Source organism: Suncus etruscus, chromosome 7 (assembly GCF_024139225.1).
Source record: "Suncus etruscus isolate mSunEtr1 chromosome 7, mSunEtr1.pri.cur, whole genome shotgun sequence".
Classification (NCBI taxonomy): Eukaryota; Metazoa; Chordata; class Mammalia; order Eulipotyphla; family Soricidae; genus Suncus; species Suncus etruscus.
This window is the reverse complement of record NC_064854.1, coordinates 49,025,975-49,052,670: the sequence shown is the minus strand read 5'-3', so window position 1 is coordinate 49,052,670 and position 26,696 is coordinate 49,025,975. Positions and strand designations below refer to the sequence as shown.

At 37.0% G+C, this 26,696-nt stretch overlaps 1 protein-coding gene across 2 annotated transcripts in view; it reads left to right on the top strand.

The window, feature by feature from the left end:
• Positions 1-26,696, top strand: part of RGS7 (regulator of G protein signaling 7) — a 306,416-nt gene that overhangs the window by 246,087 nt on the left and 33,633 nt on the right. For both annotated transcript variants that reach the window (XM_049776515.1, XM_049776514.1), the window contains exons 11-14: positions 7,897-7,995; positions 9,310-9,371; positions 10,224-10,334; positions 12,304-12,429. In XM_049776515.1, the coding sequence (XP_049632472.1) occupies positions 7,897-7,995; positions 9,310-9,371; positions 10,224-10,334; positions 12,304-12,429 (398 nt within the window). The remainder of the gene's footprint in view (positions 1-7,896; positions 7,996-9,309; positions 9,372-10,223; positions 10,335-12,303; positions 12,430-26,696) is intronic.

Genomic DNA, 26,696 nt, shown 5'->3' with positions numbered 1-26,696 from the left:
TCAAGTCATCAGAACTACCATCTTCATTCTCTGAGCATGGTAGAGGCTTACATTGATTCCCCATCTAAAATACCCCATTGTCTTTTATTCCATGCTTCCTCTTTGATGCAAAATATATGTTATATCCTGTTTTTAAACAAATATTGCTGGGTGATATTATAATCTATGTAATCAATGTCCTGATTAGAGCCATATCCAGTCACTCATATTTTATTTTTTAATGTGTTAAAAGTGAACTCATTTGTTTAGACTAGTTTCATTGAGGGTTTGTTTGTCTTTATTTGGAGGCTCCACCTGGAGGTGCAACTCCTGGCAGACTCAGGGAACTATATGGGATACCAGGGATCAAACCCAGGTCTATGCTGGGTCATCCGTGGGCAATACAAATGCCCTACCACTGTGCTATTGCTCTGGCCCAAGTTTCTCATTATTTAAAAGAGTTTACATGCCTTCTTTTTGAAGGGCCACATACAGCAGTGTTCAAGGTTTACTGCAGGTTCTGTGTTCAGGAATCACTCCTGAAATGCTTGGGAAACTATTAGAGCTTAGAGATATCAAACCCATGCAAAACAAGTACCCTACCTATTGCGTTATCTCTATGGCCCTGGACTATGCTCCAAATTGAGACATTAATTTATGGTACAATCTTTGCTTTTACAAGATATTAAATATGCTGATCTTTGAGAAATGAGCTGTCTTCCTAAAAAAGAACAATTCTTCTATTTCTGTAAAAAAAAAAACATTTTATTCTAACAAACAAAAATTTTCAACTAGTGTCTTTTTTTCTAAACTCCTCCAGATTTATCAATCCCACACCTCTATCTCCCTCATAGCTATTTGTATACATTTCCTTACTATAAATGTATTTATAAATATTAATAATATTATTAGTATTATGTAATTAGTAAAATAATTTTATATAACCTGCTTGTCTCCTTCACTTTCCATGATTTCTGTAGTGTTTTAGCATTAATTTTAATTCTGTGACCTCAGTTCTATCTATATGTATTCTTCAAAGCAAACTTGCAAGGAAATCTCACCTTCAAATATTAAAAGCATCCTATATGCAATGGTGAGACTCTCTCTCCAGATCACTTTAAAATTTTAGAATGGACAAAGATGGCAGAACTTCATATTTCCTCGTGAAAGCAAACATAATAACATTAGTGAATCTATGTGTTCTTTATATATAACCAATTCAAAAATTGTTTGTCACAACCAGTGGTGCTTCGAGGATACTTCTTGCTCTGCACTCATAAATCTCTCCTGGCAGGCTCAGAAGACCATATGGGATGTCAGAAATCAAACTGGGGTTCATCCAGGGTAGGACACATGCAAGGCAAATGCCCTACCACTGTGTTATTGCTTCAGTCCCAATTCAAATGATTTTTACATAGGTAAAAAAGGACGTGGTGTCAGTAACCTTAAGAAAACAGTTCTTCCACTTCTTTGCTCAACTCACCTCAGCACCTGGCATAATGCCTGGCATGGTTTGGACTAGTCAAGTCTGCTAATAGTATCAGCCTGGGATGGATGCTTATGTAGCATCAGTGGCACCATGTAGCTGTAAAGCGGCATCTGAAGTCCCTTTGTTCTGTACAGCCAAGTTCCTAGACTGTATGTATTTATATACATATGTATGTGTATATGTAATATATGTATATACATACAAATTCTGTGAGGTGTAGGGCTGTGAGTTAGTGATAAAGCACTTACTCTAGAGGCATAAAACTACTTGTTCTATCTCTGTCACTGTTACCTGATGCCAGGTATGATCTCATCACTAGTCAAATCTTCAAATAATAAAGCATTATAGAGATCTGTGAGTGCAGACTGAGAGAGAATTTGGGATAAAAGGAAAGCCAGCCCAACTCATCACAGGAATTCAGGACCATTACCTGAAATTCAGGACGATGAAAAAAGAATGAAATTGTTTTACTGAAAGAAATTTACTTAGAAAATTGGAAAGAGAATTGTGTTCAAGAGAGAACAAAGGCTTCTCCAGAAGGGAACAAACAGGGAATACCTTTTGAAAGACATTTATACACAATTTCTCCAAATTATCTTGGATTGGAGTTGTCTGCATACATAAAAGTCAATCTGAGTGTTGTCACAGGGAATGCCTTGGACACTATATGGTACTTCATTTAGTCTTATAATTACCTTTTGATTCATCTATAGCATCTCCTTCTCTAAGGGAGCCCACTCTTCTCTGGTTAGCATCTCACTTTATTTATTTTAGTAGTACCTCAATTTCTCTATAAATAAGTTTAATATTTGCATAACAAAACTATGTTCTTTTGGCTAGTTCAGGACTAGGTAACATTTTTGTAATTTTATTATTTTTCTAAAACTTATTATCAGGATGCCTAGCTATTCTTCTACAACATTTTTATCACTTCAGAGTTCACCTCCTTAAATCTTTAAGGATATACATGGAGTGAAGGTTTCTTCTTTGCATAACTGTTCCTGCTGGCAAAAGATATCAACCTACTTATGTAAAGGGGTGAAATTGTATGTTAACTTATGTCTCCAGACAATCGGTTTGTCTTTTGGAGTTGGCAGCTAAGAATAAATCAGATAAATTAAACAGCAATTTTAATATATATTTTATATATTATATAAGGTATATTTACAATATATAATATATATTTATATTCATACATATAATATATATTACTCCCTTCAGGAGGTAAAATAATGCTTTCTCTAATCTAGGAAGGACAGTTGTTTTTGTTTTTTTCTTTGGTTTTTCGGGCCACACCCGTTTGATGCTCAGGGGTTACTCCTGGCTAAGCACTCAGAAATTGCCCCAGGCTTGGGGGGACCATATGGGATGCTGGGGGATCGAACCCCGGTCGCGATCTTTCCTTGGCTAGTGTTTGCAAGGCAGACACCTTACCTCTAGTGCCACCTCGTCAGCCCCTACAGTTTTTAAAGAATTAGAAAATAATGGCCATAGCATACAATTTTATTCTTTTCTTTTCCATTCTGAAGAGTCTTTTAGTTCCTGTTTCATCTGGCCTCCTGTATAAGATATGTTACATAGCTTTTTGAAGAATAAAATCTGTTCTTAAAAGTGATCAAGAGATAATAGAGATGAGAGCCAGGAGGACGCTTGCCACAAAGAGTGGGGGAGTGCAGTTAGGGCAAAAAATAGACTACTATGACAAAGAAAGTTGAATATGATCATTCTGGACAAGCACTGGATGTTGAAAAGAGATAAAGAAGATAAAACAATATACATGATACTCTTTCACCAACAGTACTTTACAATACTGTGTGCACAATGGGAAAGAGAGAGAGAAGAAAAATATCTGCCCCAGAAGCAACTAGGGGAGGATGAGAGAGAACCTGGGGACATAGGTGGAGGAAAATGTGTACTGGTGAAGGGTGGCCAGTCCCAATCAGATCAAATGACAAAGAGAAGAGAGTATAAAAACAGAAATATGTTTATTAAAACTCAGCATGGGAGGACAGAGACTGGATGACAAATAAACAGGGCTTGTGAACAAAATGCATAGCCTAACCTGGCATATTCCTTGAAGAAATATGGATATGTGCCTTCAACATGCGGGCTGAAAATGTATAAATTGTTTGCCTACCACATGGGTAAGCAAACATGGGTGATCCCTATTTGTTTGTCATCCAGTCTCCGTTCTCTTAGAGACCCAAGGAAAAATGTTCTAATCTTTTGTACACTGTGTGGGCCTTTATTTGTAGGTACAGACCTGTCCTGAAATGTGTAATGGCACTGCTCTGGTTCACACATTGTATGCACATTGTATGACTGGAACTCAATCATGAAAAATTATGTAACTGTGAAAACAAAAGGAAACAAAACAAATAAATTATAAACAACCTTGTATTCACAGTAGTTAAATAAACTTTTAAAATAAAAAAATAAAAATGAGTCTTAAGGCCTCAGTAAGTTCACAGAAGTAGGTTATCTCATACTCTAACATAGCAAGGACAAGAACTGGTTGGGCCATTGGGTTGGGATGATTTTTATCCCAAAGAGATGAATTCAACTTAGGACTTCTATTTTTACAACAGTAGCCTGCCAAGATATTTTTATAAATGCCCTTACATTTAGACAGTAGTTGATCTGAAGGAAATACAGTTTTCTTTTTTTTTTTTTTTTTTTTGGTTTTTGGGTCACACCCGGTGGTGCTCAGGGGTTACTCCTGACTGTCTGCTCAGAAATAGCTCCTGGCAGGCACGGGGGACCATATGGGACACCGGGATTCAAACCAACCACCTTTGGTCCTGGATTGGCTGTGCTATCTCTCCAGGCCTGGAAATACAGTTTTCTAGGGTTTTAGTAAAACCCAACCACCTGATTGAGTTTTGGGGTTAATTTTCCATACAGGTGAAACAACATATTGTTTCCATGTACTTGAATTTTCTATTGCACCTGCTCTAACCTACATATTTAACTTCAGACTTTCTAAATCAAATAAAAAGTATGTGGTAAAAATGGGCCTGCTATACAATTAATCAAAGAAACAAACTTGAGGTATCCCAAAGACCTGAAGAATATCCCTTTCAGATGTAAAGGTCAAGCTGTTTGGAATTGGAGAAATTGAGGCACTATCCAGATAAGGACAAAAACAACAAAACAAAAAACAAAACACCAAAAGACAAGCTGTAAGAGAACCTTAAGGTCATGATAAAGATTTGAAAAATCCTTCAAAATTTAAGGCTCTCCCCGAGGCAACACCAAGTTTAATTTTTATGTATACAGAGAAATTTATGTCAAGACATTTTGGAGAAACTGTATATAATCTTATTGCAAAAGCCATTCACTGCATTTCTCTAGTCTTCAGAGCAAAAGGTCATTTGTATACAGGACCTTTCTTTGATCATTATTTCTCTTTCTTCTTCTATCTTTCTGTTTCTCTTAGGCTTCTTTACACAAAACTGTTTTTACATTGCTAAAAAATTATCTCTCAGAAATTATTTTATTTTTATTATTATTTTGTACAAATAAAAACAATTGAAAATGCCCTTTCTGTATTTTTAATAAAAATAAAAAGTGTTCTTGTAATTCAGGCCCTATGGTCAAATTTATTTTCTTTATATCATCTATCAGAGTTTTAGCTAAATATTTATTCATTGGATTATATTATAATTCCACTGTATTAATTCGTGAATTTCAATGGAAAAAGTTCACTAGCATTTAATATTCACTTGATGAAGAAGAAAAGGGAAAAGGGGGGGAGAGGCATGGGAAAAGAGGAAAAGAAAAAGAGAGGGTTTGGAAGGGCAACGCAGGAAGGAAATGGAAAGGGAAAGAAAAGAAGAATGGAAGAAAAAGGAAAGGAAAGGAAGGAAGGAAGGAAGGAAGGAAGGAAGGAAGGAAGGAAGGAAGGAAGGAAGGAAGGAAGGAAGGAAGGAAGGAAGGAAAGAAGGAAGGAAGGAAGGAAGGAAAAAAGGAAGGAAGGAAAGAAGGAAGGAAGGAAGGAAAAAAGGAAGGAAGGAAGGAAGGAAGGGAGGGAGGGAGGGAGGGAGGGAGGAAGGAAGGAAGGAAGGAAGGTTATTATGATACCCCTTTAGTAAAAATATTGTAAACCACAGAATATAAAAGGAAATGATAAGGGTGTGTGTGTGTGTGTGTGTGAGAGAGAGGGGGGGGGGAAAGGAGAGATAGAAGAGAAATAGAGACAGGTAAGTGGGATAGCAGAGGTTCGGGCAGGAGGGAAACTGGGAACATCGGTGGTGGGAAATGTGCACTAGAAAAGGGATGGGTGTTGGACATTGTATGACTGGAACTCAATCATGAACAACTTTGTTACTGCATCTCACAGTAAATCAATTTTTAAAAATATTTAAAAAAATGTTCACCTTAGAATGCTAGGGTATCTGGTTATTTTGCCCAAGATAAAATCAGCAATACAATTATTTTAGGGGGTGCAATGGGGTCAGAATAAGCCATATCTGGACATGTTTATAGCTTTTGCTGCTTTGAGTTCCTGGTGTTACTGGTTTACTAGATCCTAAGGAGTCAATTTCATGGAAATGCAAATGCCAGATTTTCAATTCAGCAATTACCGTATTTTCCAGCGTATAAGATGACTTTTGAAACGAAAAAAAGGTCAATCGAGGGGCCGGTGAGGTGGCGCTAGAGGTAAGGTGTCTGCCTTGCAAGCACTAGCCAAGGAAAGATCACTACCGCTGTTAGATCCCCCCAAGACAGGGGCAATTTCTGAGTGCTTAACCAGGAGTAACCCCTGAGCATCAAATAGTTGTGGCCTGAAAAACCAAAAGAAGAAAAAAAAAAAAAGTCAACCAAAAATCGGGAGTTGTCTTATACGTTGAGTATATCCTGAAAAACCTCTGGATATGCTGCTAAATGATAATCATCTGGATATTGCCATGAAACGAATTTTCCAACTTGATCCTGCACCAATCACTGCAAGGCTGCTCGGACTGTCTCTCAACTCAGCCAATCCATGCTTTTGATGCATGCAAATTAGACAATGTTCTGGACCCGAATCTACACTGTAAAAAGCCTGCTCAGATGGGCCAGAGTCAGAGAGGAAGTCTATTACAGTATAACCTTTGAACCTTTGCTTGTTGTGATTGGCTCACTGTGGTGCATACAGTTGCAGCACAGGAACAGTTCTGTCTTATACAGTGCATATAGGCCTAAACCTAAGTTTTAATTGTAAAATTAGGGGGTCGTCTTATACGCCTGGTCATCTCATACACCGGAAAATACAGTAGATTTATTTTTATTACTATTACATTATTATTATTATTATTATTATTATTATTATTATTATTATTATTATTATAGCTTTTGTGTCAAAACTAGTGGGGTGGTACTCAAGGACTTACTCCTATTCTGCATTCAGGAATCACTCTTGGTGAGGTTGGGGTGCCAGGAATAAATCTTGAATCAGTCATCGGCAAAGCAATTAGCTTTCCTGCAGGACTATCACTCCAGCCTCAGTTGTCACTGTTCTTTGTTTAGGACTCAGGTGTCTTCAAACTACGGCCTGCGGGCCACATATTGTATTTGTTCTCGTTTTGTTTCTTCACTTCAAAATTAGATATATGCAGTGTGCATAGGAATTTGTTCAGTTTTTATTTTCACTAAAGTCTGGTCCTTCAACGGTCTGAGGGACAGTGAACTGGCCCCCTGTTTAAAAAGTTTGAGGACCACTGATTGCTGTTTTGGGGGCTATGCTCACCCAGGGCTTTACTACTTGCTTACTTCTGGGTTAGGGCTCAGGGATTACTCCAAGTCAGTGGTGCAAGGCAACCACAATACTTCCTGTATTATGGCTATGGTTTCCCACTATGGGCTTCTTAATGTAATATCTCTACTATGTAAAAATCTTTTTCTTCAATCTTAAATAGGCTTTGTAAAATTTTTATTATCTTTTCTATACAGAATTTTATATTCTGTAATATAATATAGCATTTTTGTTACTCAATTTTTTTTTTTGGTTTTTCGGGCCACACCCATTCGATGCTCAGGGATTACTCCTGGCTAAGCGTTCAGAAATTGCCCCTGGCTTGGGGGGATCATATGGGACACCAGGGGGATCGAACCACAGTCCTTCCTTGGCTAGCGCTTGCAAGGCAGACACCTTACCTCTAGCGCCACCTTGCCGGCCCCGTTACTCAATTTTTTAACTTGTGCCCCAATTTTATAAGCAATTTATCATGCTTTCTCCATTTATTCAGTTATTTCCTAAAAAGCTAATATATTCACTCATTTTTCATGATATAACATAATATTTATAATTTATAATGGTGGTTACTTTTTGAATTTTTATAATATGTTAAATATATGTCAGTAGCTAATTCATGAATATAAATATTTACTTTTAAAGCTCTGGCTATTAATGCTAATAGTATTAACATATTTTTATTTTAATACAGTCTGTCTATGGTTTGCAAAATGATATTAGAAGTCACAGTCCCACGCACACAGCTATACCAGAAACTAAACTTCCAACAGAAGATGAGTTACAGCAGCAGGTAGGACAACCTATAAAATTAACAATGAAGTTCAGTTAATACATTTTAATATAATGAATATTTTAAGGTTGTGTGGTTCACTATTTTGTCCAGAAGGTTTATTTTTAGGTAATAAACTAATCTAAATTTAAGATGTGTGGTCACTTAAAAATATAAAGTATGTGGAGGTGGCTCTAAAATTTTCACATTTAAGGAAAAAGAATGTTATAAAATTTTTATATTTAAGGGGCAGGTTCAAGAATAAAAAGGGTTCAATTCCCTCTCCTAAAATAAAAGAAATAAAGCATAAACAAAATTACTTATTCTTTAATATTCAGAAGCCTTTTGTGTGGGCAAATTTTAAAAATCATTTCTATTAATTTATAGGCAAATCCACTACCAAAATTTGTTTTATACTCCAGAAATGTCTTACATATTGAGAAGACAAAAAGTTAGCAGCTTAATAAAGTGGTGCGACAAAATATACCAAATGAGTTCTTAGTCTTTTTCTGACAACTTGATTTCTATAACTCTTGACTTTTTCCCTTTCAACACTGGTATATGTTATTTCTCCTTTTACCAATTAATGGATAATTTGACCTTCATGAAGAAACCCCATTTCTTCTCTGTCAAAAAATATTTAATGCTCGAATTATTTCAGTTATGCCCGTTTCCCTCCCAATATTTTATTATAATGGTATTTATCCTTTCAGTAAGGATAATTAAACCCAAATTAAATTGAGTTTTGAACTCGAGTTGAGTTCTACATATTTGTTTATGTATGTCAGAAATTTTTTATGAAGTTATTCTCAACACTTGGTCAGAGAGATAGATCAATTGGATGAGCACATGTTTTGTATTAAGGAAAGCTAATTTGCTCTCCAGCAAATTAGGGTACCTTAGAGTGACCCCCAGATACTAACAGGAATGGCTTCAAAACACAGAACATTGATGCTTTGATGAGAAAGTATTAAATCTGGATCTATTTTAAATTGTAGTAAGAAATACATTTATTTTGTGAATCTAGGAACTGAATTACCAAATTGCAATCCTAATTCAGCTTTTTAATAAAAAGAAATCTGTGCAAAGCTTTTAAAATAAAATTATATTTTAATAAAATAGGTATATATTTTAATTTATTATCATTCTAATGTATATTGGTTAGTTTCAAATTGATTTTAATTGATTTTTAACTTTCCAATTTCTCTGGCTTAAAATTTTTGCAGTGTTTTCACTTTATAAAAGCAAATTATTTAAAATTATATTTTAAGAATTTAGAAATGAACATTTTCTGATGTCATTATTTATATGACCATTATTTAAATTCTTTTTCAGATAAAATATTGGCAAAAGCAGTTAGATAGACATCGTCTAAAAATGTCAAAAGTTGCTGATAGGTGGGTATTTAAATATATGCATTTACAATTTTAAGATTCTTATGGCAAACAAATATAGTTAAATGATAAATGAACTGCTGGGTAGAATAAAGAGTAAATAATTAAAACACATTTTTGATGTTATTTTTGCTTTACTTTTTCATATATAGAATATATCAAGAAATTTTCATTGCAGGTTAAATGACAGAATCATCCAGGTTTAGGGATCTAAACCTTGAAAAACAAGAATAAGACAGACTATTCAAAGTTGACTCTTTTTTATCCCTGATGGAAGAAATAAAGTTTTCAATTTACATTACAAGTCTGTCAAACTAGAACCTTTGTAACTCCATATTAAGATCCATACCACTTGGTTAATGCATGATAGAATTCTAATTAATCTGATGTAGGTATTATTTCTTTTCTTTCTTTATTCAAATCTAATCATAATAGCATTCAGTTTGAGGCATCCTTTACTTTGCTTCCTCTTGATTTAAATACATATATATTTTTAAATAGTTGTTTTTTTTTGTCAATGATTACCCTCCCTTTTAGTGGCATTATGGGTTTACTTGTAGGAGGATTGGTTATCAAGATTAAAGCTGACCCTTAAAATTTTCTTTCACACCTAGACCATTTCTATTTTATTAGAGAGATGCTTATGTATATAGGGGAGAAAAATAACTTAGATTTTTATTCCAGGGAGCACATAAAAAAAGAAAGATATTAAAATGTAAAATTTACATTGGATTAATTCTGCAAATAATGATTTCTTGGTCAGATGTTTTTATATGATTTCCCTCACATTAGACTAGATATAAAAATTTCAGCAGAAAGCTACGGAAAATGAAATGGCTTTTTTTTCCTCTCTAGTTTGCTAAGTTACACAGAACAATATTTAGAATATGACCCATTTCTGGTGCCTCCTGACCCTTCTAATCCATGGCTGTCAGATGATACTACTTTATGGGAACTTGAAGCAAGGTAGGTGATACCTTGTTTACTGTCCATAAATGGCATTTAGTCATGATATCCAAAGTTCTTGATCAAAGTAATGGTTTTGAATTTTAGAAATTTGCTTTTTTTTTTTTTTTTGGTTTTTGGGTCACACCCGGCAGTGCTCAGGGGTTACTCTTGGCTCTATGCTCAGAAATCGCTCCTGGCAGGCTCAGGAGATCATATCGGATGCTGGGATTTGAACCATCGTCCTTCTTCATGCAAGGAAAATGCCTTACCTCCATGCTATCTCTAGCCCCATAAATTTGCATTTCTATTAAGACTTGTGATTCTTAAAGGACAAGTACATAGAATACAAATGCTTCAAGACAAAAAGAACTGAAATCTTTTGTTCTTGAAATTTAGCTTGCATTTAGCTTCCTTAAAAATTCATAAAGTCACAAGATGCAAGTTTCTACCTAAAATAAATGCTATACCAATACTTAGTTAAACCAGATATAAGCATGCCTTAATAAATTTTATTTTTAAATAAGAATGAACTTACTACAAACTCTTTAAGAGAACCTGACAAGACTGACTTCTGTTAAGATGAAAGCATAATTCTCTTTTTTTGTTTTGGTTTTGTTTTTGTTTTTTGGGCCACACCTGGCGGTGCTCAGGGATTACTCCTGGCTCTACGCTCAGAAATCGCTCCTGGCAGGCACGGGGGATCATATGGGACTCCGGGATTCGAACCAACCACCTTAGGTCCTGGATCGGCTGCTTGCAAGGCAAACACCACTGTGCTAGCTCTCCGGCCCGGAAAGCATAATTCTTGTTCTCTTATTTTTATCACGATATAGGAAAGAATTGTCAGTCTGAACAATCACAAAAATATCACTTTCTGTCCCTTTAGAAAGTGGTTTACACAGGAAGAGACTAGAAACCAAGCATTGTGCCAGAATAAGGCAACACATTTCATTGACAATAGAGTCAAAATTAGAATTTAGACTTCTTTCCCAGGATATTTTCCCCAGTACAACAGAGAACTGCACTGTGAAGTTGTAAATAATTTTTTTTTTGTGGTCAAAATATCTTGACGCAGGGGTCTCAAACTCGCAGCCTGCGGGCTGTTTGCGGCCCTCCGTACAACATTTTGTGGCTCGCGGTCGGCCTTCAAATATCGCAGTATTCATGATTATTCGCTTACCAAATAATCGCAATAAAAATCGCATTGGTAAGAAAAAATCGCATTAAACTTTTGCATACACCGAGCAGTTCTGTTCGGGTTATGCAAATGTTAATTGCGATTTTTTATTGCGAATATTCGGTAAGCGAAATCCCTTATGCAGCCCTGCCTCACCCCGACTTTGCCTCCTGCGGCCCCCAGGTAAATTGAGTTTGAGACCCCTGAGTATCACCTCTTATTATTTGCCTTATCTAGTTAACAGAGTTCTTGGATATCTATATCCTGAATATCAAAGAAAATATCAAGGTTTTTTTTTTTTATTAAATCAATTTAAACAGGGATGTTAAGATTGTATAGTGGTTAAGGCTTGTACCCAACTTGCACCTGGCTGACTCTGGTTTCATACCAGCATCCCATGTGACCCCATACTAGTATCCCTAGTGACTCTAGGATAAGCTCTGGCCACAGATAGGGTTGATGCAGTCCACACTATCCCATAAAAAATAATATAAAAAATTAAAGAGGAACCAGTGAGTTCATACAGTAGGTAGGATGTCTGCCTTACACGTTGTTGACTATAGTTGTATTGACTCCAGAACTCCATATTGTCTCCAAAGCACCTTTAGGAATGATCTCTTATGACAGAACCTGGAGTAAGCTCTGAGCACTTCCAGGTGTTTTTCCAAAGTCAGTTTCTAGGACCAAATGACTCAAAAATCAAAATATAGGGGCTTCATGAAATTGGATTTTTAAGGGAAAATGTAACAGCAAGAATATATAGGACTTTTATCAAAAGTAGTATGGTTGATTTTGCTTTCTCTCCTACAGTAAAGAACCAAGCCAGCAAAGGGTAAAACGATGGGGGTTTGGCATGGATGAAGCACTGAAAGACACAGTTGGAAGAGAACAATTCCTCAAATTTCTAGAGTCAGAATTTAGTTCTGAAAACTTAAGGTAAGACATCTTGTTTGGATATTAATGCTATAAACCAGGTACATAGTTGCATCTGTCTAGTTACTTGTGCTAAGCAAAATAATTATATTCCCACCAAGAAAATAACATGATCTTATTGAATTTCTGCCACTTTATGGGTTGTAAGAAAGTAAAAAAGATACACCCTGTCTAACATTGCTTATAATATAAATATATATATATATATCTTGATTTGTAAAAAAAAATAGACACATTGTGGTTCATTTGAAATAGATTCCATAAATATGATCTTTAGACTAATGTTTCTTAAAATGGTGAATGGCCAGTAATATTTATGCAGTTAACTTAATATATCACCTATTTTTTTGAGTATTTTGCTGGCCCCTTATTGGGTGCATACATGTTTGGGAGTGTGTGATTTTTCCACTAATTATTAAGAAATGACCTTTTTTGTCTGAATAGCCATTTTAATCCTGACATCTGGTATTACCCCGACCTTTTATAAGGAAACTGTTTGCTTGAATTATTTTTTTCTAATGCTTGATGTGAGTCTGTCTTTTCTATGACTATTCCAATGTATTTCTTGCAGGTAGTAAAATGTTGGATTTAATTTTGGAATCCATTTTGCCTCTCTGTGTCTTTTAATTGTGACATTGACATAAATTATTGTCATGGAATTTTATGCCATACTTTTTGAAGTGTTTGTTGTTTTTGTGGGGTTTATTATCCCTTAAAGTTCCTATTCAGAGAGAAAGAGAAAAGATGGGAGAAGGTAGGAAGGAACCTGGGGACATTGTTTCAAGAAATGTGCACTGGTCAAGAGTGTTGTACATTGTCTGACTAAAACAAAAAAATGAATGACGATGTATCTGTTTAAAAGACAACTGTATTATGAGTAACATTGAAAACATGTTTAAATAAAGTAACTAATAAAAGAAGAAAGAGGCTACCACAAAAATTTACTAAACTCACTTCTTTTACATTTTTTTTTTGGTTTGTAAGCTCCTTTTTAGACATTACACTGTTTTTCTTTCCTTCAAAACTTAATGATAGTCTGGATGGGTGAAGTATTCGTGGTGAATTTTCATTTCATTGATTTTTTTAACAATATGCCACCACTTATTTTTAATATCTTTATTTAAACAACTTGATTACAAATATCATTGTAGTTGGGTTTCAGTCATGTAAAGAATAACCCCCCTCACCAGTGCAATATTCCCATCACCAATGTCCCAAATCTTCCTCTTCCTTACTCTGTACTCTAGACATGCTTTTTACTTCCCTCATTTATTCTCATTGTTATGATAGTTGTCAGTGTATTTATTTCTCTAACTGTACTCATCACTCTTTGTGGTGAGCTTCATGTGGTGAGCTGCACCTTTCAGCCCTCCTTTCTTTTGTCTCTGAAAATTATTGCAAAAATGTCTTTTATTTTTCTTAAAACCCATAGATTAGTGAGAATATTCTGTGTGTCTCTCTCTCCCTCTGACTTATTTTAATCAGCATAATAGATTCCATGTACACCCATGTATAGGAAAATTTCATGACTTCATGTCTCCTGATGGCCGCATAATAGTCTATTGTGTATATGTACCACTGTTTCTTTAGCCATTCATCTGTTGAAGGGCATCTTGTTTTTTTTTCCCAGAGTCTGGCTACTGTAAATAGTGCTGCAATGAATATAGGTGTGAGGAAGGAATTTTTATATTGTACTTTTGTGTTCCAAGGGTATATCCCTATGAGTGGTATGGCTGGATCATATGGGAGCCTAATTTCTAGGTTTTTTTTTTAGGAATCTCCATATCGCTTTTCAAAAAGGTTGGACTAGATGGCATTCTCACCAGCAGTGGATAAGAGTTCCTTTCTCTCCACATCCCTGCCATCACTGCTTGTTCTCATTCTTTGTGATGTACGCCAATCTCTATGACATGAGATGGTACCTCATAGTTGTTTTGATTTGCATCTCCCTGATGATTAGTGATGTGGAGCATTTTTTCATGTGTCTTTTGGCCATTTGTATTTCTTCTTTGACAGTGTCTTTTCATTTCTTCTCCCCATTTTTGATGAAATTAGATTATTTTTTCTTTTAAAGTTCTGTCAGTGTCTTGTATATTTTGGATATTAGCTCCTTATCTGATGGGTATCAGGTGAATAGTTTCTCCCACTCAGGGGTGGTTCTTATATCTTGGACACTATTTACTTTGAGGTGGAGAAGCTTCTCAGCTTAACATATTTCCATCTATTTCTAGCGATTAGGCAAGAGAAAGATATCAAGGGAATCCAGATAGGAAAGGAAGAAGTCAAGCTCTGACTGTTTGCAGATGACATGATACTATACTTAGAAAACCCTAAAGTCTCTTTATAAAGCTTCTAGAAACAATAGATTCATATAGCAATGTGGCAGGCTACAAAATTAACACACAAAAATCAAAGGCCTTTTTATACACCAATAATGATAGGGAAGAAATGGACATTAAGAAAACAACCCCATTCACAAACTCAAATATCTTGGAGTCAATTTGACTAAAGACATGAAGGACCTATACAAAGAAAACCCTGCTCCAAGAAATAAGAGAGGACACGTGGAAATGGAAAAACATACCCTGCTCATGATTTGGCAGCATTGTAAATATTTAATGGGATCCCTCTAAAGATACCCATAACATTCTTCAAAGTGGATCAAACACTTCTGAAATTCATTTAGAACAATAAGCACCCTCAAATAGCTAAAGCAATACTTGGGAAAAGGAATATGGGAGGCATTACTTTCCTCAATTTTAATCTGTATTACAAAGTAATAGTTATCAAAACAGCATGGTATTGAAATAAAGACAGATTCTCACATCAGTGAAATAGGCTTGAGTACTCAGAGAATGTTCCCCAGACATACACTCACCTAATTTTGATAAAGGGGCAAGAATTTCTAAATGGAGCAAGGAAAGCCTCTTCAACAAGTTGTCAGACACTTGTAAAAAAGTGAACTCAGACTCCCAGCTAACACCATGTATGAAGGTAAAATTCATATGAATTAAAGACCTTGATATGAGACCTGAAACCATAAGGTAGATAGAACAACACAACAGGTAAAAGCCACCACTTTTTTATATAGCCTGGATAATTTGCTTGTGATAAATATGCTATAAATATTAAGTTTGCTTCACTGTAGGTAATTTTTTGATCTTGCTGTTTTCAGCAATCTATCTCTGGTTTTTATTTTGACAAGAATGTGCCTTAAGTTCAAAGTTAATGACAACAAAATTGATATCCAATCTATAACAAGCTGTATGAGGGGAGAATAGTTTCATTAGCATTATGTTGGGTAAATGAGTGAGATGTGGGATGCATGTTGGGAACATCAGTGGAGGGAGGACAACATTGGTGGTGGGAATGCCCCACATTCCTTGTCACTATGTGCTTTAAATATTACTGTGAAAGATTTGTAATTCACTTTGACTACAATAAAAATAAAAAAAAAAGAAGAATGTGCCTTAGAATGCTTTATTATGAGTATCTTTTAGCTGGAACTCTTTGGTTATCCAGGAAGTGAGTACATGCACTTTCAGCTCTGGGGTCTTCTTAATAATGTCTTTGACTGTTAATTCTTCATAAGGATTTTCCTCCTGGATCTCTCGGACCTTAAATATATGTATGTTGTTGTTGTTGTTTTGTTTTGTTTTTGGGCCACACCCGTTTGACGCTTAGGGGTTACTCCTGGCCATGTGCTCAGAAATCGACCCTGGCTTGGGGGGACCATATGGGACACCGGGGGATCAAGCCGCGATCTGTCCTACGCTAGTGCTTGCAAGGCAGACACCTTACCTCTAGCACCACCTTTCCGGCCCCATGTATGTTGTTTTTGATGAATTTATCCCAAAGGTCTATTGCAATTGTTCACTTATTTGAGGTTTTCTTTTAAACTTTTAATTCTGTTAGTGAGGCCTTCCAGTGAGATTTTTATTTACCCTACCAATTTTTATACCTGTTACTGTTTGACTTTTTATCATTTGTGCTCTCATATAATCTGCTCTTGTTGACTGTATCTGTAATTTCCTCAAGTTCCTTGAACATCCTAATGTTTCCTCACTAAAGTCCTTAGAGAGGCTGTATAGGTGGCTGATATTAATTGGGTCTTCAAACCTACCGTATTTATTCACTAAGTGTTGTGGGTTTCTGCATGTTTTTCTGTTATGAGGTTTGCAGTGTGATGGTGGTTTAATGTTGTGGTGGGGCTTATTGGCTAGAAGAAATGTGTAGTCCTAGATTGATGTAGAGTTGACACACTCTTCTTGGGACTCACTGAACTAGAGTAAAATTAGCTCTTCTGTGTTTATGAGGAGTATCGTGCCAATCTCTATGTCTGCCTCTTTTTCTTTAGAAAGTGTCTCTTGGTATAGTTCAGGAGGTTTGATTTAAAAGTGCTCCCTCATTATGGGTCTTGGTGCTTCTTTTTCCCAAGGTGCACTGACCTGGAGTAAAAATGGCTCTTCAGTGTCAAAGAGGAGCTGTTGCATATCTTTCTGTCTGCTTCAGTTTCTTGAAATCATTGTCATTGTTGTTTGCTTTTACTTGGTAATAAATTAAAGAACATTTTTATGTGCCTTTTAACTATTTGTGTAGCCTCTTTGGTTAATTTTTGGCTATCTGATCTCCTACAACTCATTTTTAAAATTGAAAGCATTGTGATTTTAAAATGTTTTTCATAGTTGGGTTTCAGAAATACAATATTTTAGGACCCATCTACCACTAGTATTAACCTCCTTCACAATGCTTCCAGTGTCTATCCTATGCCACCACCACCCTATGCCCAATATGGCAACATTACAGGCCCATTTTAAATTTTGGTTGTTAAAGTATGGGTCTCATGATTTCATTGTTTGTAGACTCTGGCTTTATACTTAGTTCTGTCCTTTCTAAACACCACCAATGCAGTAAGACCTCTTGGCCTCTCAACAATTCACATTTAAATTATGGCATTTCTTCATGCAGTTATAATGAATACCACATGTAAGTGATATCATTTTTATTTATCTTTCTTCTGCTTTACTTTATTTAATATAATAACTTCCTGTTCCATCCTTGTTCCAGGAACATGCATGATTGCATCATTTTTTTTACATTTATGTAGTATTCTCCTGTATATATGTGCCAAATATTTATGATCTACTCAAATGTGGTTGTGTTGTCTAGGCTGATGCGAAAGCTCAGCTCTTTTACTGCATGCTCTGATGAATAGTGGTGGGCATACATTATTTTTAATCAGTTATTTTCTGTTCCAGGATAGATACAAAAAAGTTGGATTACTGAGTCGTATTGCAGATCACTTTTGAATTTAATGATAACTATCAATATTGTTTTCCATTGAGGTTTGAGGAGGCAGCATTACCACTAGTGGTGGACAAGGCTTCCTCTTGCACCACATCCCAACTACAACAAACTGTTCCCAATATTTTTAATATATGCCATCATCACTTGTATAAGATGATATTGCATTGTTGGCTTGGTTGAGATTTCCCTAATGATAGTGATGGTAAGCATTTAGTTAGGTGCCCATAGGTCATCTGTTGTTCCTCAAAAAAGAGTCTGTTCATTTTCTCTCCCAATTTTTGATGGACATTTTAGGTTTGGTGAGGTTAACTGAGGACTTTTTATATCCTATATATTAACCCTTTTCTGATGTTTTGAGTACAAATATTTTCTCCCACTCAGCTGTCTTTTAATTTTATTCCATGTTTCTTTTGCAATGCAGAAACATTTTAGTCTGGTGTACTCCCATTTATTCACATTTGATTCTGTAGCTTTTGTGATTGTTATTTCATCATTGAAGACTCATTTAAGGTCTGTGTTGGAGTGTTTATCCTATGTGTTTCTCAATAAACTATGTATTTATGTCAAATCTGAAGGTCGTTATCCACTTTGAATTGATTGAATTTTGTGTGAGGTGTGAGATATAGAGAGATCTTAATTTCTTATATATGGTTATCAAATTATCACAAAACTGTTAAAAAGACTTTCTTTATTCCATTTTATGTTCTTGACTCCTTTGTCAAAAATTAATTTGCAGTTTGCAGTTTATCACTAGATATTCTACTCTGCCTTTGTTCTGAACATCTGTCTTTATTCCAATGGCCACTGTTTTAATCACTATGACTTTGTAGATGAACTTCAAGTTAGGTAATGAGATGCTTCCCAGTTTCTTAATTTTTAGTATGGGCTTATCTATTCTAGGTCTTTTATTGTTCAACATAAACATTATAATTTATTGTTCTAAACCCATGAAGAATGTTGTCAAATTTGGATAGGAATTGCATTGAATCTATATAGTCATTTAGGTAAGATGGTCATTTTGATAACATTGATTCTTCTGATCTATGAACAAGGAATATTTTTCCATTTCCTTAAGTCTTCTTCAATTTCTTTCATCAGTGTTTTAAAGTTTTTGTGGTATAGTCTCTTCTGTTTTTTTAATATAATTTTTATTTTGATCATATGGCTTACATATTGTTGACAATAATATTTTAGGTACATATTTACATAAAATCAGGGGGGATTCCCATCACCGATTTGTCCTCCCTACACCTCCGTTTTCGTCCTACCTCCCATATGCTCCTCCCTCACCCCCGGGGCTGCTAGAATATGTGATCCCCTCTGTACCTAGCATACTACTTAGTAGTCTTGCACCTGTTTGGTCTTGGTGCCTCCCTTATTTCCCCCTCTAACTGGGAGGCAGGACTAGCTAGTTCAAGTTATGTGGTTTTGTTTGAAGAAGAGAAAAGTAATAAACTGGGGTAAAAGTGTAATGCGCCAAAAATGGGCAGAATCCTTCTAGAGGCTCTCAACATTGGTTTGAGAGATGAAGGAGAAAAAGAAGGTGAAACACACCAGAAGTACAAAAAGAAGTGTCAAATATCCAGTGAGGATGCCAACAATAACGATAAGCACCACAAAAAAAAAAAAAAAAAAAAAAAAAACCATGGTCTTGAGATAAGAAACATGGCAGAGCACATAAAGAAAGAAAAGAAGAGAAAAAAATAAGTATAAATGGGGAGAACAACTTCAATAATCACACCAAAACAAAGAAATCAACAAAAAGTAGATAGGTAAATAAAAATAAAAAATAATAATTATAAATGAAGATAAAAAATAATATATAAAAATAAACAATGTTTTGTGCTTTTTGCTTTTTTCCCCCTCTTGCACTGGCACAGTAAATATTGGGGTCATTTGAAAAGGAATTTACTTGGCCTAAGAGATATGGGGTTTCTCCACCCTTGGTGTATATTGTCATGGGATGAACTATAGACTCTGTTCCAGTTCATTTACTCTCCCGGTGGTGCTTTCGTGGTGTTTGGATGACTTCTGCTCCATCGTGGGTGATAAAATCAGACCTCTGTATCTAGAGATCTCAGTATCTGCACAGGTCCAGGAGTGGGACTTATGATGAAGTCTTTCTTTGTGGTTCTAGAAGTTCTGTTCCCTCAGTGTCATTTTAATCCATCTTCTGTGGTTGGTGGTCTTGGTCTTTGCACTGATCCTAGGATGGCACTTAGTATAGCGTCTTTCATTGTGTTTCCAGAAGCCCCATTCCATTGCAATTTCTCTGCCAGACCTTTGGAACTAGGGATCATGGTTGTTGTGCAGGTCGTAGTTCAGACCCTAGACTAGGGCTTTTTTATTGGTCCCAAGAAATATACAGCCTGGTCATGGTTCTAGCAGCCAGTCATCTGTAAATCGCAATCTTGGCTTTTGGACCTACCAAAGGGTGACAAGTCTTCTGATTTTGTCTTATCGTTAGCTAGTAAAGTAGGATAACCTGCTCTTAGGTCAAGTTGTTCCCATTTCCTCATTGTCAGGATATCATATTAGAGCTGGTACTTGTTGGTGACCCAGCAGTATTAAAGCTGTCCTGGTTGGGATTTGTTTCCTGTAGCTGTTGTGAAAAACTGTGTTGTTTCTATGTCTGGGATCCAGGGTTCAAGGCTGGACGGATGGTGTCTAATCACCTGAGGTCTAAGTTGGGTCCGCGTGACATATTTTCAAGGTAGGAGATATTCCTGTATTGTAAACAAGTATGAGTTCCTATCCCTAGAAGATAAGAGCTCTTTTTTATATGTAAGATTTCCCCTTTTTTTAGTGTGCCTTTGCAGGGAGAAATGGTGCTACATTATATTGTCGGTGCATTTGGGGGTGGACAGAGAAGAAAACAGAAACAGGTCACACACCCAAAAAAGATAAAAATAGGAATAAAAATATATGTACTCACATATGTATATGTAGAACAAACATTTTTTAAAAAATGAATTAACAAAGTATTTAAAGGAACAAAGTGATGCAAATGACTACCTTACTTTTGGGGAAAAGCAGGTAAAGAGGTGGTGTAATACAAGTCTTATACGTATATTGGAAGTACAGGTTTTCCCATTGTCTTTTGGGTTTTTCTTGTGGTGTGTGGGTTCCCAGTCACCTTTTCATCACACCCCCTGACCTTCTTCAGATTGGCAAAAGATTTGCGACAGGGAGGTCTTGGAAGAGTTCTTGCATTGGGAATACTTTTGGAGCTAAGTCCGGTTTTCAAGTAACAGTCCATGTTAGGGGGAATTGGTAGGGAGGGCCACGCAGCATGAGTTCACAGGGGAGTTGGCTGCCTTTTCTTGCAGGGGACGAGGTGTGGGTTTGACTGGGTATCACTTCGCTTGGGTGCTGGGTACTGATTCGTTGGGGTAGGAGGTCAGTCTTGATGCCTAATGGATTAAGGACTGAGGGTGAAGAGTTTTAATATGGTAGGAGGTCTGGGTGGGATTGAGGGGTGAAGGGATAGTTGGATTTCCAAAGTGTGGAAAGGGAAAAGTATATGGAAGGGGTAGGAAGGAAGAAAAGAGAAAATACATTAAAAAGAAAGGGAGAAGAGAAAAGAAAAGTAAAGTAGAAAAGAAAGTAGTGAGAAGAGAGGAGATAATAGCAAGGGAATGCTAGTTTGCTTGAATGTATTCGATGAGTAGGGCCTGTAGATTAATTCTGTAGGTTACAGTTGCTGCTTCAGTGGTCTGACTGGTCACGTGCTTCAATTCCTAAAAGAAGGTATAACCTAGAGATAAAGTGTATGTTAAAGAGTTTTCTTGGGACCATCTCATAGTGCAAGCTGTGTATGGTATCTTATGTGACTGAGCCCCGGGTTGCATTTAGTTTGTTTACCCTTTGTATCCAAGAACGCCTGTGGACAGAAAAGCTGAGAGGTTATTTTAAGTATAGTAAGATAAAGGCTTTAAAACATAGTGCTATGGAATGTTTCCATTAGAGTCAGTGATTTCCCGTGGTATTCTTTACCTATGATCCTGTAACAATCTCTAAGGGATTATTATGGGCCTTTGTTGTAGAAGGCTGATTACATACCTCTTCTCTCTATGCTGCTGTTTCTGGTGTTGCTGGTTTCTTTGTGGTATAATGTGTAGTCAAATTTTGTGTTGTTCCTTTTTCATGTATTTTGGACACTACTCCCAAGTATATGTTGACTATTACAGTGTTTGGAGTTTCTACCCTGTTAAACCCTGTTATTTGATGGTTGAGTATTAGTTGTGTATAAGATATATGTTCTAGGTGCTTCAGAATAGTGCTATCATTCTGTGTTTATCTTTTGTCTTCTGACTTACTTTGTTTAACATAACATGTTCTAGGTCCATCCATGTTGCTGCAAAGTCTTTGATTGTACCATTTCTGACTGCCATGTAGTATTCCATTGTGTATAGATACCACATCTTAATGATCCATTCATCTGTTGTTGGACATCGAGGTTGGTTCCAAGACTTGTCTATTATACTGAGTGCTGCAATAAATAGTGAGGTTGCCACGTATTTTGGGATGAATGTCCTTCCAACTTGGGGGTATATACCTAGGAGAACAATTGCTGGGTCAAATGGGAGCTCAATTATGAGTTCTTTGAGCACTCTCCAGACTGTTCTCCATCGGTGTTGGACTAGGGGGCATTCCCACCAGCAGTGAATGAGAGTGCCTTTCATACCGCATCCCCGACAACAGAGATTGTTCCCATTATTTTTGATGTGAGCCATCCTCACTGGTGTAAGGTGATATCTCATTGTTGTCTTGATTTGGATCTCCCTGATGATGAGTGAAGGTGAGCATGTTTTCATGTTTTTATTGGCCATCCTTCTGTCTTCCTCTGAGAAGTGTCTATTCATTTCTTCTCCCCATTTTTATGGCTTTATTTGGTTTTGGGGGGCTCAGCCTTTTATTTTAAGCCATGCTTATCCTGTCATTGTAGGTGTGTTTCTTGCAGACAGCAGAAGTCTGGTTTATTTTTCCTAATCCATTCTCTACTGTGTGTCTTTTAATTGGAGAGTTTAGTCCGTTGACATTTAGGGAGATTATTGACAGAGATAACTGTTGTGCAGTTGTGTTGTGTAGGGTCGTTGTTGTTACAATTGGGGGTTTGGATTGTGTAATTCATCTGAGTAGGTCTTTTAGGATCAGCTTTGTTTGCACAAATAATTCAAGTTTGTTCTTGTTTGAGAATGTTTTTAGTCTGCCCTCCCATATAAATGATAGTTTTGCTGGGTATTGTACCCTGGGTTGGAAATTTCTTTCACTCAGGTGTTTAAATATGTCTTTCCACTGTCTTCTTGTTTGAATTATTTCAAATGGGAGATCTAGTTTGATTCTTATGTCCCTTCCTTTGTACTTAGGGTTTTTTTCTCCCTTATTGCTTTAAGTTTTTCATCTTTCTCTTAATTTTTTGCCATTTGGATTACTATATGTCTTGGTGTTGGTTTATTAGGGTCTATTTTATTAGGGACTCACTTCTCTTCCTGGATTAGCATTGAAGTTTCTTTCCAGAGGGTGGGAAAGTTCTATGCTATTATTTCCCTGACTACTTGTTCTTCCCCTTTCCCTACTTCCTCCCCTTCCAGTATACCCACAATTCTTAGATTGTTTCTTTTGTCCTTGGTCATTAGATACTGGACTTTTTCTTCCAGTGCTTTGCCTTTTATTTCTTTGTTAGTTTTGTTCATTTTTTGTTTACTGTTTTCCTTCGAGCTCTTCAATGTGCTTCTCCAACTCTCTGTTTCTGCTCATAAGACTTGTTACTTTGTCTTTTAATTCCTTCAATTCTTTTTGTATGGAATCTCTCATGTTCTTTAACATTTCTTCTTTAACTTGGCTGATTTTTTCATCCATAGATTTCTTATACTTGGTAGCTAGCGTTTCTTTCATTTCTTTTATCAATTCTTGCATTTCCTTCCTCATGGCTACTTTTAGGTCTCCTTCCCATGGATCTGTGTGTTTTGGTGGACTTGGAAACTTGCTAGGGTTTGTCTCCATATCTCCAGGTGTTAGGGTTCTCCTCGATTTACCCATATTTCTTTGCATTTATTGGTATGGTTTGGAGTGCTGTGCCTTCTAAATTCAGCCTGCTTTGGTCCCCTGTGGCTTGGGGATGGGACCCTGAGCGTTGTTCTAGAGGGGGTTGCTGGGTAAGCTCGCTGAGGTTTGGCTCCTCCTGTGCTCTTTATGTGGCCTGATCCGTTGCTTTTTCCTTTTGTTGTCAGCTAGTGCAGGTCCTTTCTTGACCACAATGGTGGAGGGCACTGTTGAGCCTAACTCCTTCGCCCCCCTCTGCTACCTGGAAGTCAGCCTTCCTTCAGTGGGTCTGGTCAATTTCCTTCTCCTTATTCCTGTCAGTCGTGCAGTTCCACTCCTGGCCACAATGGTTGTGTGCACTGTTGAGCCTAGCTCTCTGTCCTCCCTCCCCTAATTGGGAGTCAATGGAGCTCCGCCCCCTCCGAGCTTCAGCAGAAGAAATTCCCGCAGCCAAACCCACCTGGTAGCTGCCCTCAGCCCTTGGGGAGTCCCAGGTCCACTCCAGGGTTCAGGGGGGTAGGCTGCTCTAGGTTACCCAAAGGTCTAGGTGGCAGGCCCAAGCTCACCCAGTCTATTGGTCCCAGTCTGTCCCAGCTGCGCAGAATGGGTCTGGCGTAGGCGTCTCTGACCGGCTACGTGCCAGGGAACTTCACTCCCCTGTCTAAGATCGGGGTCGGGTGAGGTGATCTTTGGGGACAGGAGAGTGAGGCGGCACTCACCCTGGGTACTGGCGCATGGGGTGGTGGACGCAGGGGTCTCTGTGCACCCAGGTGGAGCGGCCTCAGGGCCCTGCACTCACTCTGGGGTCAGGTGTGCAGGCTGGTGGGCGCGGAGGACTCTGTGTGCCCATGTGGTGCGGCCTCAGGGGAATGCATTCACCCTGGGTACCGGCGCGTGGGTTGGCAGATGTGGAGGTCTCTGTGCGCTCAGGTGGAGCAGCCTCAGGGCACTGCACTCACTCTGGGGACAGGTGTGCAGGCTGGTGGGCTTGGAGGACTCTGTGTGCCCATGTTGGGCGGCCTCAGGGGAATGCACTCACCCTGGGTACTGGCATGTGGAGTGGTGGACGCAGGGGTCTCTGCGCTCTCAGGTGGAGCGGCCTCAGGGCCCTGCACTCACTCTGGGGACAGGCGCGCAGGCTGGTGGGCTTGGAGGACTCTGTGTGCCCACGTGGAGTGGCCTCAGGGGAATGCACTCACCCTGGGTACCTGCGCGCAGGTTGGCAGATGCGGGGGTCTCTGTGCACCCAGGTGGAGCGGCCTCAGGGCACTGCACTCACTCTGGGGACAGGTGTGCAGGCTGGTGGGCGCAGAGGACCAGTCTCTTCTGTTTTTATGAAATATTTTTCTTTCTTTATGGATTTGCCTTTTACTATATGTATTATGTTTGAAGTTTTAATTTTTATTTTATTTTAAAGATTATGATGGTTTAAAACTTGATGATAGGGCTTTATGCATAACACAATCTATTATAATAATTTGCCCAGTGTTTATATGTTCGTCCAAAGTTTTCGTACTCCCTACTTAATAGCCCAAATAGCTCCCTGTGGGAACCTTCTTATTGAAGACAAGTTATTATTTCTGTTGTCTTGGCATTTGTTACATACCATATGTACTTGAGTATAAGCCAAGTTTTTTTGGCACAAAATTTGTGCCAAAAACCCAGACTGGACTTATACTCAGGTTATACAGGTTATACAGGTTTATTTGTGCACCGAATCAAATGCATGTAGCCTCCAGTCATCTTCTGCCACCTGCTGGAAGGGTCGGTACTTCAGTTCAGTCTATAAGTCATGGCTGAACTGAAGAGGTAGGCAGCTGAACTGAACTGTATGTCACTGAACTATTTAATCTACAATATTCTGCACTTTGTATGAGTCTGACAGCAGTGATGATGACAATGTCTATGCTGATACCCTCACATCAGATACAGCTGAAGCTCTGTTTGGACATACAGATGAGGAGGAGGAGGAATCCAGTTTGGAAGATTTTTAACCTTTGTGACTTAGCTTGATTACCTGTTAAGCTACAGTTTTCTGCACTTTATTTAAAAATTTAAAGTTATTGTTGTTAGTTTATAGTTTTTCTTTAGCAATAAATAATGAAAATATTTAACTTCTGATTCCTCAATTGTAATTGTTTTGTGTATATATTTTTATTTTTGAAATTTACCAGTGGCTGCTGCATTTTTTCCACCTTGGCTTATACTTGAGTCACTAGTTTTTCCAGTTTTTAGAATAAAATTAGGGAGTTGCCTTATACTTATACTAGAGTATATATGGTACTTTATTTAATATATATAAAATATATATAAATATATATTTAATATATATAAATATATTTAATATATGGTACTTTATTTAATATTTAATAATATTTAATAGTATTTTAATATGACACATATAAGAGATCATTCCATGCTTTTCCATATCCTTCAGAGTAACTTTAACTAACAATGCTATCCAAATTGGTCCTTGTAAAAATATATTTCATAATTTTATCTTTTCTTATAGTTAAATAGTATTTTATTCATTGGTATAGTATAGCTTCTTTCTATTCATAAGTTCTTTTTCACTTAATTTGTTCACGTATTTTGGTAGTGAGTTGTGCTACCATGAACATAGGAGAAAAAATGTCTTTCAGGGTAGACTTTTATTTTTCTTTTTTAATCGATGCCAAAAGTAGAATTGTTGAGGCATATTACATCTCAAGTCCTAGCTTTCTTGAGGAGTAACTATATTGTTTTCCATAAAGGATGTCTTACCAGGAGTGAATTAATGTTCCTTTACCTAAATTCCCACCAACTCTGATTGTGTTTTATAAAATGTATTTGTTTCACTTGTGTGGTATTTCATTGTCTAGATTTTTATTTTCTGATAATAAATATATATAAAGTATTTTTAATATACTCTTATACTA